The 17,094-nt window shown below is 43.9% G+C and overlaps 1 protein-coding gene across 1 annotated transcript in view; it reads right to left on the bottom strand.

The window, feature by feature from the left end:
- The window catches only part of CACNA1A (calcium voltage-gated channel subunit alpha1 A), a 249,988-nt gene that overhangs the window by 202,404 nt on the left and 30,490 nt on the right, over positions 1 to 17,094 (bottom strand). The window contains exon 2 of the mRNA XM_061150133.1: positions 662 to 767. Coding sequence (XP_061006116.1) covers positions 662 to 767 — 106 coding nt within the window. The remainder of the gene's footprint in view (positions 1 to 661; positions 768 to 17,094) is intronic.

Below are 17,094 nucleotides of genomic sequence, written 5' to 3'. Positions count from 1 at the left end.
CAATATTTTTCACAAGAATTTTGGTTTGTTTTTATTTTTAAAAATTTATTTATTTATTTAAATCCTTTTGGCTGTGCCACCAGGCTTGCAGGATCTTAGTTCCCCATCCAGAGATTGAACCTGGGCCCTGATAGTGAAACCACCAAATCCTAACCACCCAATTGCCAGAGAATTCCCCCAAATTTTGTTCTGAATGTGACTTTTCATGGACAATGTGACCCCTCCATCCCTCTCCAGATTGACAAGAGGTCTGCTGGGGGCCAAGAGTGGAGGATGGGCAGCGAGACTTCTCTCTCCCCAGATTATTGGTATTCATGAAATTTAGGTTCCCCAGGGCGTCCATGGTGGCTCAGTGGTAAAGAACCGTCCTGCAATGCAGGAGACTTGGGTTTGAGCCCTAGGTTGGGACGATCCCTTGGAGAAGGAAATGGCAACCCACTCCAATATTCTGGCCTGGGAAATCCCATGGACAGAGAAATCTAGCGGGTTCCAGTTCGTGGGGTCAGAAAAGAGTCGGACAGGACTTGGCAACTAAACAACAGGCAGGGGGCCCAGGATCTGGTTCTTGGGGACAAGACTAAGAGCCCAGTCTGCGCTCAGATCCCACAACCACATCAGTTTGCCACCAAAGCAGAGAGCCTGGTGGAGAGACATCACTCACCAGTCGTTCAGACATCGGAGTCTTGTCATCATCAGGTAGGTGTTGCTCCAGGGCGAGGACGATGCAGTTTGCTATGATGGTGGCTAAAATCATATATTCAAAGGGAGTATCACAGAGTTAAGGAAAATCTTTCCAGCTTTGTTTCGATTCAAAGCACAATTGAGTGGAAGATACAGGGATTTCCCACCTGTCCTCTGCCCCCACACAGGCATAGCCTGCCCTGTTATGAACGTCCACCACCAGAGTGGTGCATTTGTCACCCATGATGAACCTACACTGACATGTCACTATCATCCGAAGTCCTTAGCTTACTTTATGGTTCACGCTTGGTGGTGTACATTCTGTGAGTTTGAGCAAACGTATAATGACATGGATCTACCAACATAGCTTCATACAGAGGAGTTTCACTGCCATGAAAACCCAGCAGATGACTCTGTAAGGCAAATGTAGATGCTCTTCCTCCATCTCACCTCCAACCTTCATTGGACAAATATCAATTTAGCAGCTATTGTGTGCCAGGTCCTGGGCACAGGGTCACAGCTGAGAGTAAAACTGACAGAAATTTCTGCCCTTGTGGAGGAGAGGCATACAGTACTGTATGGTGAATACTGCAGAGAGAAAAAGCAGGAGAGGAAGTTGGTGGTTGCAGTTTAAAATACACTGATCAGATCTGACATCAAAATTTCCATCTTAAATGTCCATCCACAGAAGAATGGATAAAGAAGATGTGGTACATATGTACAATGCACTATTACTCAGCCATAAAAAAGAATGAAATAATGCTATTTGTAAGTAGCATGGATGCAATTAGAGATTATCATATTAAGTAAGTCAGATAAATACAAATGCCATATGATATCACTTATATGTGGGTTCTAAAATATGATATAAATGAACTTATTCACAAGATAGAAACAGTCTCACAGACTCAGAAAACAAACTTGTGGTTACCAAAAGGGAAAGTGGGGCTGGGGAGGGATAAATTAGGAGTTTGGGATTAACATATACACACTACTATATATAAAATAGATAATCAACGGGACCTACTCTATAGCACAGAGAACTCTATTCAACATTCTGTAATAACCTATATGGGAAAAGAATCTGAAAAAGAATGAATATATATATGCACGCACATGCATGTGTGTGTGTGTGTGTATATAACTGATTCACTTTGCTTACACCTGAAACTAACACAACATTGTAAATCAACTACATTCCAATTTAAAGTAAAAATTAAATTAAAAATAAAATACAGTGATCAGGTTTTATATCAAAAGCATGATCAACAAAAGTAAAAACAGACAAATCAGGCTTTGCAAAATTTAGAACATTTGTGCATCAAAGGACATTGTCAAGAAAGTGAAAAAAAAACCCAACAGAATGCAAGAAAATATTTGCAAATCACGTACCTGATAAGGGTCTAGTATCAGAATAGATAAAGAACACTTACAACTTGAGAACAAGAAGACAACCCAATTAAATAATAGGCAGAGTTTGAAAAGACATTTCTCCAAAGACGATTAGGAAAATGCAAATCAAACCACAATGAGATACCACTTCACATCCAGTAGGATGATAGGAATGAAAAAAACAGAAAACAGCAAGTGTTGGTGGGCTTCCCTGGTGGCTTAGTGGTAAAGAATCAGCCTGCCAGGGCTGAAACCCGCAGGGGACGTGGGTTTGAGCCCTGGTCCAGGAAGATCCCCACACACTGCAGGACAAGGAAGCCTGGACACCACAGCTGCTGAGCTGATGAGCTGCAACTAGTAAAGCCCGTGTCCCTAGAGCCCGTGCTTGGCAACAAGAGAGGAGCCCCCAGTCTCTGCAACTGGAGAAAGCCCACACGCAGCAATAAAGGCCCAGTGCAGCTATAAATAAATAAATCTTAAAAAAAAAAAAAAAGAACTGGGTTGATTTATTTAAAAAATAAAGTGTTGGTGAGAATGTGAGAAGCTGGAACCACTGTATGTTGCTAGTGAGAATGTAGAACAGTGTGGCCACTGAAGAAAATAGTCTGATGACTCCTCAAAAAGTTAAGACACAGAATGACCATAAAATCTAGTAATCCCACTCCTGGGGATACACCAAAAGAACTGGACAACCAGTACTCAGATACATGGGCACAGAAGCAATATTCACAATGAGCCAAACGTCCATCAGGGAATGAAGAGTTAAACAATATATGATATATCCATAGAATGGAATATTATTCTGCCATAAAAATGAAGCAGTAACTCACATGACAGTGTGGAGGGGCCTCAAAAACATCATGCTAAGTCAAAGAAGCCAGATACAAAAGACCACGTATTGTACGAATTCCATTGATGTGAAATGTCCATAACAAGCAAATCCGCAGTCAGAAAGCAGACTGGTGGTTGCCAAGGACTGAGGGGGCTGGGGGAGGGGGAAATGGTGAGTGGTTACTTAATGTTTTGGGACTAGATAAAGGTGATAGCTGAACACCATTCCGAATGTACTAAATACCAAGGAATTAAGAATGGCTAGTATTGTCATGTGAATTTCACCTCAATAAAAAACAACATGGTAGTCAAGCCTCCAAGGATCAGCCCTTTCAAGATCTGAAGGAGGGAAGGTGTAGATCATATGGCCACTTCGAGATGCACATTCCCTCTCTCTCTGGGCACAAGCGCCTCCCTGAAACCTGCAACACTGCTCCAGCCACCAGACAGGCCCACTGGAGGGTCTGCCCTTGCAGGGGGCGGGGGGGGGGGGTCTGTCCTGATCACTTCATATCAGGACCTGATCTGCTGATCAGCGGGTGATCCTGAATATCCCTGTTTCCCCGGCCAGATCCGCAGAAGCATCCTCAGGCCAACAGCCTTAGTAAATAAAGTTGGCAATTTCTTTCCTTTTTAATTTAATTTTTTAAATTTTATATTGGAAGAGAACATAAGAGGAAGAGAAGAAAAAAGACCTAGGAAAACAAATTCAAAACAATTAACAAAATGGCAATAAGAACATACATATCAATAATTACTTTAAATAAAACTAACACAACAAAACTGGCAATTTCTGAGAAGGAGGCTTAAGTGGGGAGAAATGGATGCTAGAGGGAAAAAGCCTGAGGATATTGCTTACTCTGGAGCAGGGTCTCCCAACTTCTGCATTAGTGACATGATGAGGGGCTGATTGTGGTGCTGGAGAAGACTCTTGAGAGTCCCTTGGACAGGAAGGAGATCAAATCAGTCAATCCTAAAAGAAATCAATCCTGAATATTCACTGCAAAGACTGACGCTGAAGCTCCAATACTTTAGCCATCTGATGCAAAGAGCCAACTCACTGGAAAAGACCTTGATGCTGGGAAAGACTGAAGGCAAAAGGAGAAAGGGGTGGCAGAGGATGAGATAGTTGGATGGTATCACCAACTCAATGGACATGAGGTTGAGCAAACCCTGGGAGATAGTGTCGGACAGGGAAGCTTGGCATGAGGCAATCTATGGGGTCACAAGGAGTCAGGCATGACTTAGCAACTGAACAACAACAATAACAATTCTCTGTGGGTGGGGTTTCAGGGGAGCTGTCCTGCATATTGTAGGGTGTTGATCAGCATCCCTGGCCTCTACCCACTAGGTGCCAATGGCATCCTCCTCTCCAGTTATGAGAATCAAAACTTATGACAACCAAAATTCATCTCGAGATATTGCCCAGTGTCCCCTGGGAATACTGAAATCCACTGATCTGCAGAAGGATCAAACAGCATATCTTGAACTTGGCCACGTTGATGAACTACTGCCCTCCTCCCAGTTTTCTCTCTTGGAAACTTAACTAGTATCCTGTTTGGCCCTAGAGTTACATTTAGCATCATGGAAGCATCATAAAAACCAAGGGATCTTACAGGCTGGAGGAGGAGGAGTTGGAATATATACCCACTTTCCAGGTGTGAAAATGAAGTCTGAAATAGACAACCTGGGAGGAAGAGTCTAAGAAAGGAAAAGCAGGTCTTCTTTGTCACCAGCTTCAGCCTTTGCCTCCAGCTGAAAGCAGTCAAGCCACGCTCCACGCACACTTTGAAAAGCAAATCCAAGACTCAGGGCAATTTGGGGAGTCAACAAAAGCCATTCCTGCTGACGATCATCTCTGATTGGCTTCCTGCCTCCGAGCTGACGGTCATTAGAAGCACAGAGAACAAAGCTGGGCTGTGTTGCACAAATACTCCATTCTGCCTCACCCTGCAGCCCAGAAAATAAGAGACAATATTTGTACACAAAGAAGCAATGCCAAGCCCTTCCCCGGCCTCCCCTCGCCGAGGCTTCTGAAGCCATGATTTGAATCTGATGATTTCGCTTTCCTTCTCTGCCAACTAGCTCCCTGTTTGCTTCTGCACCAAGCTGCTGCCTCACTCTTGGGGCCCCCTGGCCTTCTGCCCCTAAATGGCTGGGATGTGACTTCCTTTGTATCTGATTCGAGCTGAGGTTCCAGGAAGAGTCCCACAAGACCAGCAGCAAGCTGCACTTTCATGTGCTGTGTTATCAGGCTTTCAATTGCCCTCGGTCACCTGGGCTTCAGACCCAGAGTGCTCCAATATGACAATGAAGTCTTAGTCAGCATGCAAACCAACAGAAAGAGGCTGCCCATGCCCACTTTATTTCTTTGTCAGATATGGGTACACTGGCTTCCCTGGTGGCTGAAGAGTAAAGAATCTGTCTGCAATGCAGGAGACATGGGTTCGATCCCTAGGTTGAGAAGACCCCCTGGAGAAGGGCATGGCAACTCATTCCAGTATTCTTGCCTGGGGAGAACGCCATAAACAGAGAAGCCTGGTGGGCTACAGCCCATGGGGTAGCAAAGTCAGACATGACTGAAGCCACTTAGCAGGCACGCATGCATAGACAGACTGGCTATCAAGGGTCACCTCCCTCTCTCCATGCACCCTGCCAGTGCCCGAAGACACACCCCAAATGGGAATCTGCAGCACTGACCTTACACCCTTGTTACTTAAGGTGTGGTCCACAACCTTGCTACTTAACATGTGGTCCATGAACCAAGCAGTGGAGGCCAACACCCAGTAGAAAAGCAGAGCGTCAGGCCCCATGCCGACCTGCTGAGTCAGAACACACATTTTAGCAAGATCTCCAGGGGATCTGTGTGCTTACTGAAGTTTGGAAAGTGCTGCCCTAGATCTATTTCAGGGGGGAGGAGGAGCCCAGGTTACTGTGGCTTTGAGTCATCCAGAAAGAAGTGGGGGCTCGCTTTTCTGGTCCAAACCTTCTCCTCCATGTTCTGACCCCACAGGAGGAGAATTCAGGAGGCCTGGATCAGTCTTCTGCCTCCACACCAACCCAAGATCTTCATGGAACAAGAGTGATGTTGGAATGAGACGAAGAACCAGCACAGAAAATTCTGGTTTAGTGCACGTGGAAATAGTCACAGCCCTCCCATGGCACCACCTCACTCAGAAGAAAGTCCTCCCAGCAGTCCTGCATGACCTGCCCCCATCACCTCCCTGCCCCCATCTCCTCCATTCTCCCCATCTCCTCTATTCCCTCCCTGGGTCACTTACCTACAGCCATACTGGCCTCCTCCATCTTTCTCAAACACACTAGGCACCTTTTACTGCCAGGGCCTTTGCACCTGCTATTCTCTTTCCTAGAATGCTCTTTCCCCAGAGACCCACAAGATTCCTTCCCTCTCTTCTAAGTCTTTTTTCTCATCCTCGGTGAGGCCTTTTGCCCCATTTCCCTACTTAATTTTTTCCTTGGCCCTTGCCCCCAAACATCTGCTATATTTTTCTCCTTTACCTGGTTTCTCTGTTTCTTTTGCCTAATAGACTATAAGCCCTGCACAAGCAGAAAACTTTGTTTTGTTTGATGCTTTGTTCTCAGCACCTAAGAGGGCATCTGTTCCAGAGTAGGTGCTCAGTAAACACCTATGGAAGAAAGGAACGGTGGGTGGGTCCTGCGGTCCACATCTCTCCCCTCACTTCATCATGTGCCAAGTCTCCATAGGCACATTAAGGACACAGATCAACTCCTTGAAATCTGCAGTGATGTGGCTGGTGCACAGACACCAAGACTGGGTACTGAGTTCTTGGCACAGGAGATTCTTTCCCCAGGTAGAAGTCAAAGGTTTCCAGGCAGGGGGAGATGAGGCTTTTTCAGCCCAACCCTGAGTTGTGCCTGATCCTCCCTATTTAGAAAGCCTGGGTTCTAACTCACAGCTGCAGTGAGCAATGCCTCTGTGAGCTGAGCTGAATCTTCCTGCTCCCCGATTGGTTCAGGGAGAAAACACCTGTGTCAGCGGGATCCAGGCTAATCAGCCAGCCAAAGAGGCCAAGAGAAGAGGGAGGGAGATGAGGAGGAGAGACGCACCCCCAGTGGGAGGAAAAGCTGGCTCCTGAAATGGCTCATGGAAGTCAGGCTAGCAAACAGCCCTGCAGGCGAGTACAGATACACAAAACTTCCCCCACAATTAGACAGATCAGGACCCACAGAGGCCCAGAGAGGGGCTGTGTGTGATACAGGAAATGACCCAGTGATTTCTTTACGGGGAACAAGGGCTGTGTCTGTGAATAGGAGCAGTTCTTGGGATCCAGAGCATCAAAGAAAATCAATTTGTAAAGTGGGTATAGCTGATGATCCCAGCCCCTTAGCAAGACCTTGCAGAATGTCCAAATGATCCATCCTTCTCTCTATGGTACCTTGTCCCATTCCCATCTCATTTCCAGCCTTCCGCAGTTGGTGTGAAAAATCAAATCAGATCTGTTAACCCATCAAAGTCTCGTCTCTACTATGGGGTCTGCCTGATGAGTGAGTTCTGAGGAAACAGATACTTCAATGAGTCAATCAGACAGTTGAGACTGTGGGGAGAAGCCAAGCAAGTCTTATTTTCATGTTAGTTCCATGCTTTTCACCATTACTAGGAAGAGAGTAGGGGGTACCAAGGCCTTGGGTATAGGACATATTTCTTGCTCCACTAAACAGATGCCATGGTTTAATTCAGAAATATGATCAACTATTATGAGGCCATTAACAGATACAACAATCATAATTACAGCTGCAATTTACTGAGCACTTTGTTGGGCAGACACCAAGTTAAGCACTATACACTCATTGTTTCAGTTAATTCCTTGCAAAAATTCTACAAGGTACGTTCTGTTGCAAGCCCCACTTTCCAGATAAGAAAATTATGGCTCAGAGAGGCTAAACAAATTGCTCAAGGTCATATATATATATATATGTTAGGGTTCACTTCAAAGCCATGCTGGTGGGGGTCCCCACAGACCACTCAACAGCTTACATTTACTTGCTAGAAGGTGGATGTTTTGGCCTTTACTTAAAAACTGGAGTTGGGGTACACCTGGAATCTTAACCATGATGAGGCCAACTGGGTCAGTCTTCACCTGAGTTCCAACCACTGCCACAATTTTATATAGTAATTGTCAACCATTGCATACTAGTCCACTTCTTCATAAGACCAGCCAGAATGAGTCATATCAATCAATATCAACTTCCAACAATCCAAAGGGTCTTTCTCGAAATCTCAGACATCTCGAACTCTCTCCACCAGCGGATCAGCTTGAGACCTATGGATATGAAGCAGTAACAAGCGCAACTCTGGCGATGTCCAGAATATTTTCAGCACCATGGCCAGCGGCATGAGGCAGGGGTTTAATTACATGGCAAGTAAAGTCTCGGAGACAACTGCAAAGACCTACTTTTAACATACACAGTACAGGCACACACACACAAAAGATTCTTTTTGTCAGCAGGAAAATCTAAGAGAAAATTAAAATCCCAACACTAAAAGTTTTGGGGTTTCCCTGGTGGTCCAGTGGTTAAGAATCCTTGGGTCAATGCAGGGGACACAGGTTCGATCCCTGGTCCAGGAAGACCTTGCATGCTGCAACTAAGCTAGGGTGCCACAACTACTGAGCCTGTGCCTGGCAAGTTCGGAGCCTGAGCGCCTAGAGCTAGAGCTCCACAATAAGAGAAGCCATCACAATGAGAAGCCTGCACACAGCAACTAGACAGTAGCCCCCACTTGTTGCAACTAGAGAAAGTCTGTGTGCAGCAACGAAGACCCAGAACAGCCAGATAATAAACAAATAAAAATTTAAATAGATTTATGTGCTATTTATTTTTTAATGTACACAATGATTTCCAATTCTTTGGTTCTGAAAAGAGAAGTCTACCCCAGGCAGTTAAATTATGCTTCTGCTCAGAAAACTGGATATACCTGCATGAGAAATTATACAGCAGGGCAGTTGAGAGGATTTCAGGGTCAGACATGGTTTTGGCCTGGGGCAAAGGAGTTTCCTTCTTCAAGCCTCAGCTTCCACACACACATATATATATATACATACATATAATATGAAATGTAGCACCTACCTCCTAGGGCTGATTGAGAATGTAATGAGTGGATACACACAACAATACATGCAGAACAGGGCCTGGTATATAGTATTGGGTTGGCCAAAAAGTTCACCCAGGTTTTTCTGTGTGACGTTACAGAAAACCTGAATGAATTTTTGGCCAACCCAATATGTATTCAGTAAATCCGAGTCTTTTGTTCTTGTTTACTCTAGCTCTTGTGATGATTAGAAAACTTTCTATGCTTATGAAAGCATAATACGGGGTTCATCTCATTGTAGTCATGCAATCAATGTTTATTGTGTTTATTTCAAATGCTGCTACTAGTATTATTAACTTTTTCAATTTCTTTTTCACTCTTGTAGTCTCATTCCCCTCCCTTCACTGAAGAGTATAAACGCCTACTCTCATCACGGCCGATCAGGTTGTCTATCAAATCTGAAGTGCTTCCAGGAACAAAACACAGTGAGTCCACTCCCTGAATATCAGGCTATAAATGTTGCAAAAACATCCATCAGATGTTTCATACAAATGGGATCCTATAACATACAACCTTTCGTGTCTGGCTTCTTTCACATAGCATAATGTTCTTGGGTTCATCCACACTGTGGCATGTATCCATAATTTGCTTATTCTTATGGCTGAAAAATATTCCATTGTATGGATATATCACAGTTGTTTATTGGATATACAATTTGTTTCCACATACACATATATATATAAATACATATATAAACAATTTGTTTATCCATTTACCCACTTTGGGGTTGTTTCAATCTTTTGTTTATCTAGAATAGGTGACTCCATAGAGATAGAATACAGACTGGTGTTTTGCCAGGAGCCTGGAGGAAGAGGGGGGATGCATACTGGCTACAGTGTTTCCTTTTGGGGTGATGAAGATATTTGAGAACTAGATCAAGGCGGTGTTGGAGAAGTACTAAATGCCACTGAACTGTCACTTTACTTTTTATGTTTTTTAATTAATTTTTATTGGAGTATAGTTGCTTTACAATGTTGTTAGTTTCTACTGACAGCAAGATGAATCTGCCCTGTATATACATCCCCTCCTTATTGGACTTCCTTTCCATTAAGATCACCACAGTGCATTAAGCAGAGCTCCGCGTGCTATATACGGTCATGTTCCCATTAGTTATCTATTTTATACATAGTATCAATAGTGTATATGTGTCAGTCCCAACCTCTCAACTCCTCCCCTTCTCAATTCCCTCCCTGCTTTCCCCCTTGGTATACATATATTTGTTCTTTTTTTTTTTTTTCCCATATATTTGTTCTCTACATCTGTGTCTCTATTTCTGCTTTGCAAATAAGATCATCAATACCATTTTTCTAGATTCCACATATATGTGCTAATATACTATGTTCAGTTTTCTCTTTCTGATTACTTCACTCTGTATGATACTCTCTAGGTCCATCCACATCTCTACAAATGATGCAATTTCCCTCCTACTTATGGCTGAGTAATATTCCATCGTATAAATGCACCAAATTTTCTTTATCCATTCATCTGCTGATGGACATATAGGTTGTGAAATATAGTTGGTTTGCTGAATTGTTCACTTAAAAATGGGTAGTTATGATATGTGACTCTTAATTTAAAAAAAAAACCCTGTTCTTTATCCTTCTCCTTTCCCCGACCCCTTGACTCTCAGGGTTCCCCTCATATGCTTTTTACTCACTGACTTTTGCAGCTAACTTTTTCCTCAGACAGCCTGCAAGATCCCTTTTAGAAAACAAAGGGTTTTAATTATAATAGGAATATGTGTTTATTGTAGTTTTAGTTCTTAAAATTTATAATATATCACTTGAAAAGCGAAAAGTCCTTACACCACTCCACTTCCCAGACGTGATCAGTGCTCGCAGTTTGGCTTCTCGTTCAGATTTTCCCCTACACACATTCCTCACTCTGGCTGCTCTCTCTCACCTCCTTTAGGCTGTACTGAAACACCTCCTACACTGTTGGTGGGAATGTAAATTGGTGCCGCCACTATGGGAAAACAGTATGCAGGTTCCTTAAAAAACTAAAAATACAGCGACCATATGATCCAGCAATCCCGCTCCTGGGCACATATCTGGAAAAGATGAAAACTCGAATTTGAAAAGATATATGCACCCCAGTATTCACAGCAGCACTATTGAAAATAGCCAAGACATGGAAGCAACCTAAATGTCTATCAGCAGAGGAATGGATAAGGAAGATGTGGTGCATATATACAGTGGAATATTACTCGGCCATAAAAAATGAAGTAATGCCATTTGCAGCAACACAGATGGACATAGAGATTATCATACTAACTGAGGCAAGTTAGACAGAGAGAGACAAATACATGGTATGGTTCATATGTGGAGTCTAAAAAAAAGAAAATGATACAAATGAACTTATTTACAAAACAGAAACAGACTCACAGATACAGAAAACAAATGTAAGGGTACCAAAGGTGAAAGGGGGTGGGGGAATGAATAAATTAGGAGTATGGGATTAACAAATAGACACCACAATATATAAAATAGATAGACAACAAGAATTTACTGTATAGCATGGGGAACTACATTCGATGTTTTATAGTAATTATAATGAAAAAGAATCTGAAAAAGAGAGAGAGAGAGAGTGTGTGTGTGTGTGTGTGTGTGCACACGTGTGTGTGTATGTCTGAATCACTTTTCTGTATGCCCGAAACTAAACAGTGGCCGATTCATGTCGAGCTATGGCAAAAACCATCACAATATTGGAAAGTAATTATTTTCCCATTAAAATAAATAAGTTACTTTAAAACTTATTGTGAACCAACTAGAGTTCAGGTAAAAAAAGACAACTCTTCCCAGCAAGGCCTTCCCTGGCTTCCAGGTCTAAAATCTCAACACTGTCAACCTTTGTCTACCTCTTGCTCTGTTTGTTTTTCACTTGTTAGTTTGCTGCAACATTTCACATCAAACAAATTACATCTTATTTTTTTTATCTTACTTATGGAGGTCTCCCTCACTGGAATGTCAGCCCTAACTAAAGGGAAGTGGGGGGGGGAGCCCTAAGGATTTGTCTAACTTGTTCTTGATTGCATGTTCAGCAAGTAGGACAATACTAACACATAGTAGGTGCTCAGCAAATACCTTAAATGCATGAAGACAAGCATATCAAATTGCATCTTCTTTTTACACAACCGGGATTGTGACACATCATGTCCCATGATTTGCCGTGCCTCTCACCACACTGGATGCATTTTCTACACTGAATGTCCCTCTTATAAAAGGCTGCACAGTATTACCATGAAGGGATGCATCATCACTTATTTAATATTCCCCTAAATGATTCCAGTTTGTCACTATTACAAGCAAAGCTGTGATGAATAATCTGACCATACAACCTTGTGCATTTGTCAGGATTTTTTTTTTCTGCCAGCTAAATTCCAAGATATGGAATTGCTGGGTTAGAGGAGGGAGTGCACGCTTGTCACAGACACTGCCAAATCAACCCTGGAGAGTCACAGAGTTCTATTTTACACTGTTTTTAGAAAGTGAGGTGAATGTGTGTGCATTCATTCTGAAATTAAATCCCTGACATAAATGTAAAAGTTGCTCTATAACAAAAAGTTCAGATGTGGAAGAATTAACACGACTCATGGAAAACAACACAACAAAATGAACTTCCCTTGATGAAGAAGAAAAAGGAAAAAAATATCAAGGCAAGTCTGGAGCAGGAGGTGTTGGGTTATTTTTAAATAATAATAACTTTGGAGCCTCTTGGAATCTGAGGCTCCAAAGAAGGACTGAGGACTTCTCTGTTTCTCTCTCTCTCTTTTGTCAGGACAGCAAAGTTCCCTGGAGACACCTGAGTGATGTGAGAACTCTGCCTCCTGGTCCAGTTTACAACCGCGTTCCCCAGTATGTTCAGTCTACCGAGGGGAAACTGTTCTCCTATCTCGTTGTACTGTCAGCCCTGTGCAGTGGTCAGCGAGATCCTCCATTTCCTTGGCATCGTCTCTATACATTCCATCTACCCTTTGGCTTACATCCAAACCTGGAAATATCCTGAGAACAATTAACTCCAAGCACAGAGGGCCAGTGGCAGCTTCAAATTAGTTCCCCCAAGGAAAAGGAAAATCCACACCAGGGAGACATCTGCAATGATGACCCTAAGAAGAGCTGCAAGAGAGTCAAAGAAGGACCCTCCCAACCCAGGTGAGGTGAGAAAGGTATGCAAGAAGCCAGCTGAGGTGAAGAAGGCTCCTTGCAGCCGATGAGAAGGCCCTGAGAAGGGCAGCAAGGCCAAGAAATCCCCTCTCCCAAACCAGAGAAGGCCACAGAGGTCCCTCCCAGGGCCACTGGGCTCAGCAGGAAGCCCAAGGTCAAAGCCTCCACAGCCAGGACGCTGGGGTCCACAGGAAAACAAAAGCTGGGATCTTCCTGACCCAGGTATCAAACCTGTGTCTCCTGCATTGGCAGGTGGATTTTTCACTGATGAGCCATCAGCAAAGTCCCAAGACTCTGGGAGAGCCTATAACTATGATCTTCATTTTCCACATGGAGAGACCATTGTCCAAGCTGATCCCTTCCACCCCTGATCACTGGAGGATAGCCTTATCTCCTCATCAATAACCAATGTCAACTCCAAGCCACTTGAGCCATGCACACCCAGAAGCAACAAAACGCCCCTCCCATCACCTTTCTCTTTAACCACTACTCTCCTCCTCCCAGCTAACCAACTCTCTCAATGCACACCAACATCCAGCCTATGAAGTCCTGCACCCTGCTGACTCCACCATCTTCCAGCACTCTCTCCTACCTTCAGCATCTTCCTTGTCAATCTTATGTAGGATGTTTATATATCACTCCCAGAAAAAGTACACCTCTGGATGAACCCAACCTTTTCTGATTCTTTTCTGATTCTAAACCTTGTATGACCATTCAAGATTTATAGCATCCTGGGGACTTGCCTGGTGATCCAGTGGCTAAGTCTCTGAGCTCCCAGTGCAGGGGGCCTGGGTTTGACCCCTGGTCAAAGAACTAGATCCCACATGCTGAAACGAAGAGTTCAAAGGCCAGCTGAAGATCCTGCACACTGCACGGAAAGATTGATGATCCCACGTGCCACAACTAAGTCCCTCTTAAAACTCTTCTAGTGAGGATCGCCAAATTCCTCTAGATTGCCAAATCCCAGGGCCACTTTTCTCTGCTCAGGTGACTTAGTCATGCCCTCCTTTTATGTCTTCTATTAACTTTCTTGTCGCTATTTCTCTGTTTCCCCCTTCTCATTCCCCCTTTTCTACTAAATCTCTAAATGTTGGTTCTCCTTGGGGCTCAGTTCTAGGTTACTTTCCATTTTTTACCTAGATCTACTTTCTAGGGGGTCTCAAGCATTTTGATATGTTTTGTCGTCTCCTTCTGCCCTTTCCTCCCACCTATCTACTCATTGCTTGCTCTGTGTCCTGGGAAAAGCAGGACTTCCTCTGGTAAATGGCATTATCCAGCCTTCCTCATCTCCTGCCTTCTGGGTGGGTTTGGCCAATGGGAAGCAAGAGATTGGAGGAAAAGATGGGGAGTTGGGGTATTTCTTCATACCCCATTTCCTCCCTGATCCATAGTGAGGTTCTGGCAATGACTGTGTCCTGTTATACCTTCCCAGAGACATCTCAAACTTCATAGGTACATCTATATTCATTTTCTATGACTCCCATAATAAATGACCACCAATTGAGTGGCTTCAAACCCACCCATAAAAACCCGTAAAAGAAATTTATTCCCTAGCAGTTATCCAGGCTAGGAATCCACAATTCAAGCATCAGCGAGAAGAAGTTCCCTCCAAAGGTTCTGGGGGAGGATCCTTTTTTGTTTCTCCCAGCTTCTGGTGCCCTTAGGTGTTTCTTGGCTTTCAGGAGCATCACTCCAATCTCAGCCTCCGTCTTCACATGACCTTCTCCTGGATCTTCTCTCCTCCTCATCTCTTCTAAGAACACTTGCCACAGAATTCACGCACCATTACATCCTCAGCACCCATCCCAGTGCTGGGCACATAGCAAGACCCCAATAAATGTTGGTCAAATGAGTAAATGAATCCTCAGCTATTTCATTTCTCTCTACATCTCAGCAGCAGTCCTTCTGCATCTTTCACCTTCTCTTCCAACTCTCCCAGCTGTTGCACTGGCAACCCGGGTTAAACAGGTTTTCTGGAAAGCCCCAAGTCCCAGGTGAAACCTCCTTCATTTGCTCCCCTATGCACTTCTTCAAATATTTGGGTCTTCCCGGCCTTTTTCTCTGCTGGCCCTGCCATCCGTGAAGATTCTCCTTGAGGCTTTATCATTAAAAAATAAACCAATATATTCCCTGCCTCCAAAAGAAGCTTTTACTTTTGCAAACTCTATTGATTTAATCCTAGAGGCTGCTGGCAGCGGTCCCAGGAGCTTCATCAATATGACAACACCCAGTGCAGCCGAAACAGCAAGAAGCCTTGGCCAAGATCTTCTGCTTGGGTCTTCAGTGATCCTGACGGATTCTCTCACAATGATGAAGAAGGATTTACAGTGGTGGACAGGGGATTTACAGTTGCTCCAGCATCCTGCTTAGGTGAGCAAAAGCAAATGTCTTCAAACTTGAGGTACCTCAGTGCTATTTGTTAATTTGCTACTACAGCTGATTCCCAGGGGGTGCTAAGCAAGCAAGAAATCAAAGATAGTGGAGGAACACTGCGGGTTCTAGAACCTGAGGATAAACTCCCTGGTGGGGTGAACGGGAGTAGAGCAGGCAAGGGGAGGTGGGGAAAAGGAAGCTGAAGATGGTAAGAGTTAAAAACTGAATGAGTTAAAACAGAGATTCCTTCACCCCTCCACAGTTAAAATGTGGTTAGGGAAGGAGAGAGAAAGAAGTCATAAGAAAAAGGAGGTTGAGGGTGACTGCATCAATGCCCAGGGGGTTAGAAACCATTCATCTCCCCCAGAGGAGAAGTCAACTCTTCCTCAATGTTTTTTTCCAGATTGAAAAATAGGGACTTCCCTGGTGATCCAGTGGTTAAAACATCTGCCTTGCAATGCAGGGGACATGGGTTCGATCCCTGGTCGGGGAACTAAGACCTCACATGCTGCAGAGCAACTAAGCCCATGCCACAACGACTGAGCCTGCACGCCACAGCTAGAGTCTGCGCACCCTCGTGCCGCAATTAAGACCGGACAGAGCCAAACAATAAATGAATATTTTTTAAAAGACTGAAAAACAGAGCCAGGAAGTGGAGCCCTCCCCACAGGAAGAAAGCACAAAGGAAATAATCTTTGTTAGCTGGAAATTTAAATGTGAGTCTACATACCCCTCACGAGAATATTGTGCTTAGACATTAGCCCCAGTGAACAGATGATGAATATACATTCTGAATTTTCTACATCATCCTACAGTGACAAAAACTCCAAATCTCAGTGACTGAAAATATCACAGGTCTATTTTCTTGCTCAAGCTACGTGTCCACTGCAGCTGGGCTGAGGACTCTGTTCTACACCATTCTCTCTCCAGCATCTAGTCTGAGGAAGGCTCCCTCTCTGTGTGTGTCTGATGGTGGAGGCAGGAAAAAGGAAACGCAGTGAATCATATACTGCCTCTTAAAGCTTCTACCCGTAAGAGACACACGTTATTTCCTCTCATATTCTATGGGTTAAAGCAAGTTACATGGCCATGCCTGTCTTGAAGGAGGTAGGGGAAAAGACATTCCATTGGGTAACCAGAGAAGAACCAGAAAATCTTAGCTAAGTAAGGTGAATAAAGTCCACTTAGGAAGATTAAATGAACTGCTCAAAATCAAAACAACTTCAAAGGTGGCAGAAGTGGGATCAGAATTCAGGACTATTTGGGCCCTGTTCTTTAAGCTCTACCATCCTGCACATGACAAGAACTGACAATAAAATCTAGATAACAGGGAGGAGAGATATCAATGGAGGTAGGGGGAGAAGGGACAAGGGAGGATAATGCACTGAGAGAGGGAGAGATGGTAGGAGGCAGAAAGCTAAGAACAGAGCCCAAGCAAAGAGGTCTCATGTTTAGAAACCAAAACACATCACCAACATAAGGAAAGGGATGAAAAGTCTCACGACCTCCATGGTGCCGCAGCAG

This window comes from Dama dama, chromosome 9, assembly GCF_033118175.1.
Source record: "Dama dama isolate Ldn47 chromosome 9, ASM3311817v1, whole genome shotgun sequence".
Lineage (NCBI taxonomy): Eukaryota > Metazoa > Chordata > Mammalia > Artiodactyla > Cervidae > Dama > Dama dama.
Note: the sequence above shows the minus strand (reverse complement) of the source record. Positions and strands in the feature narration are given on the sequence as shown.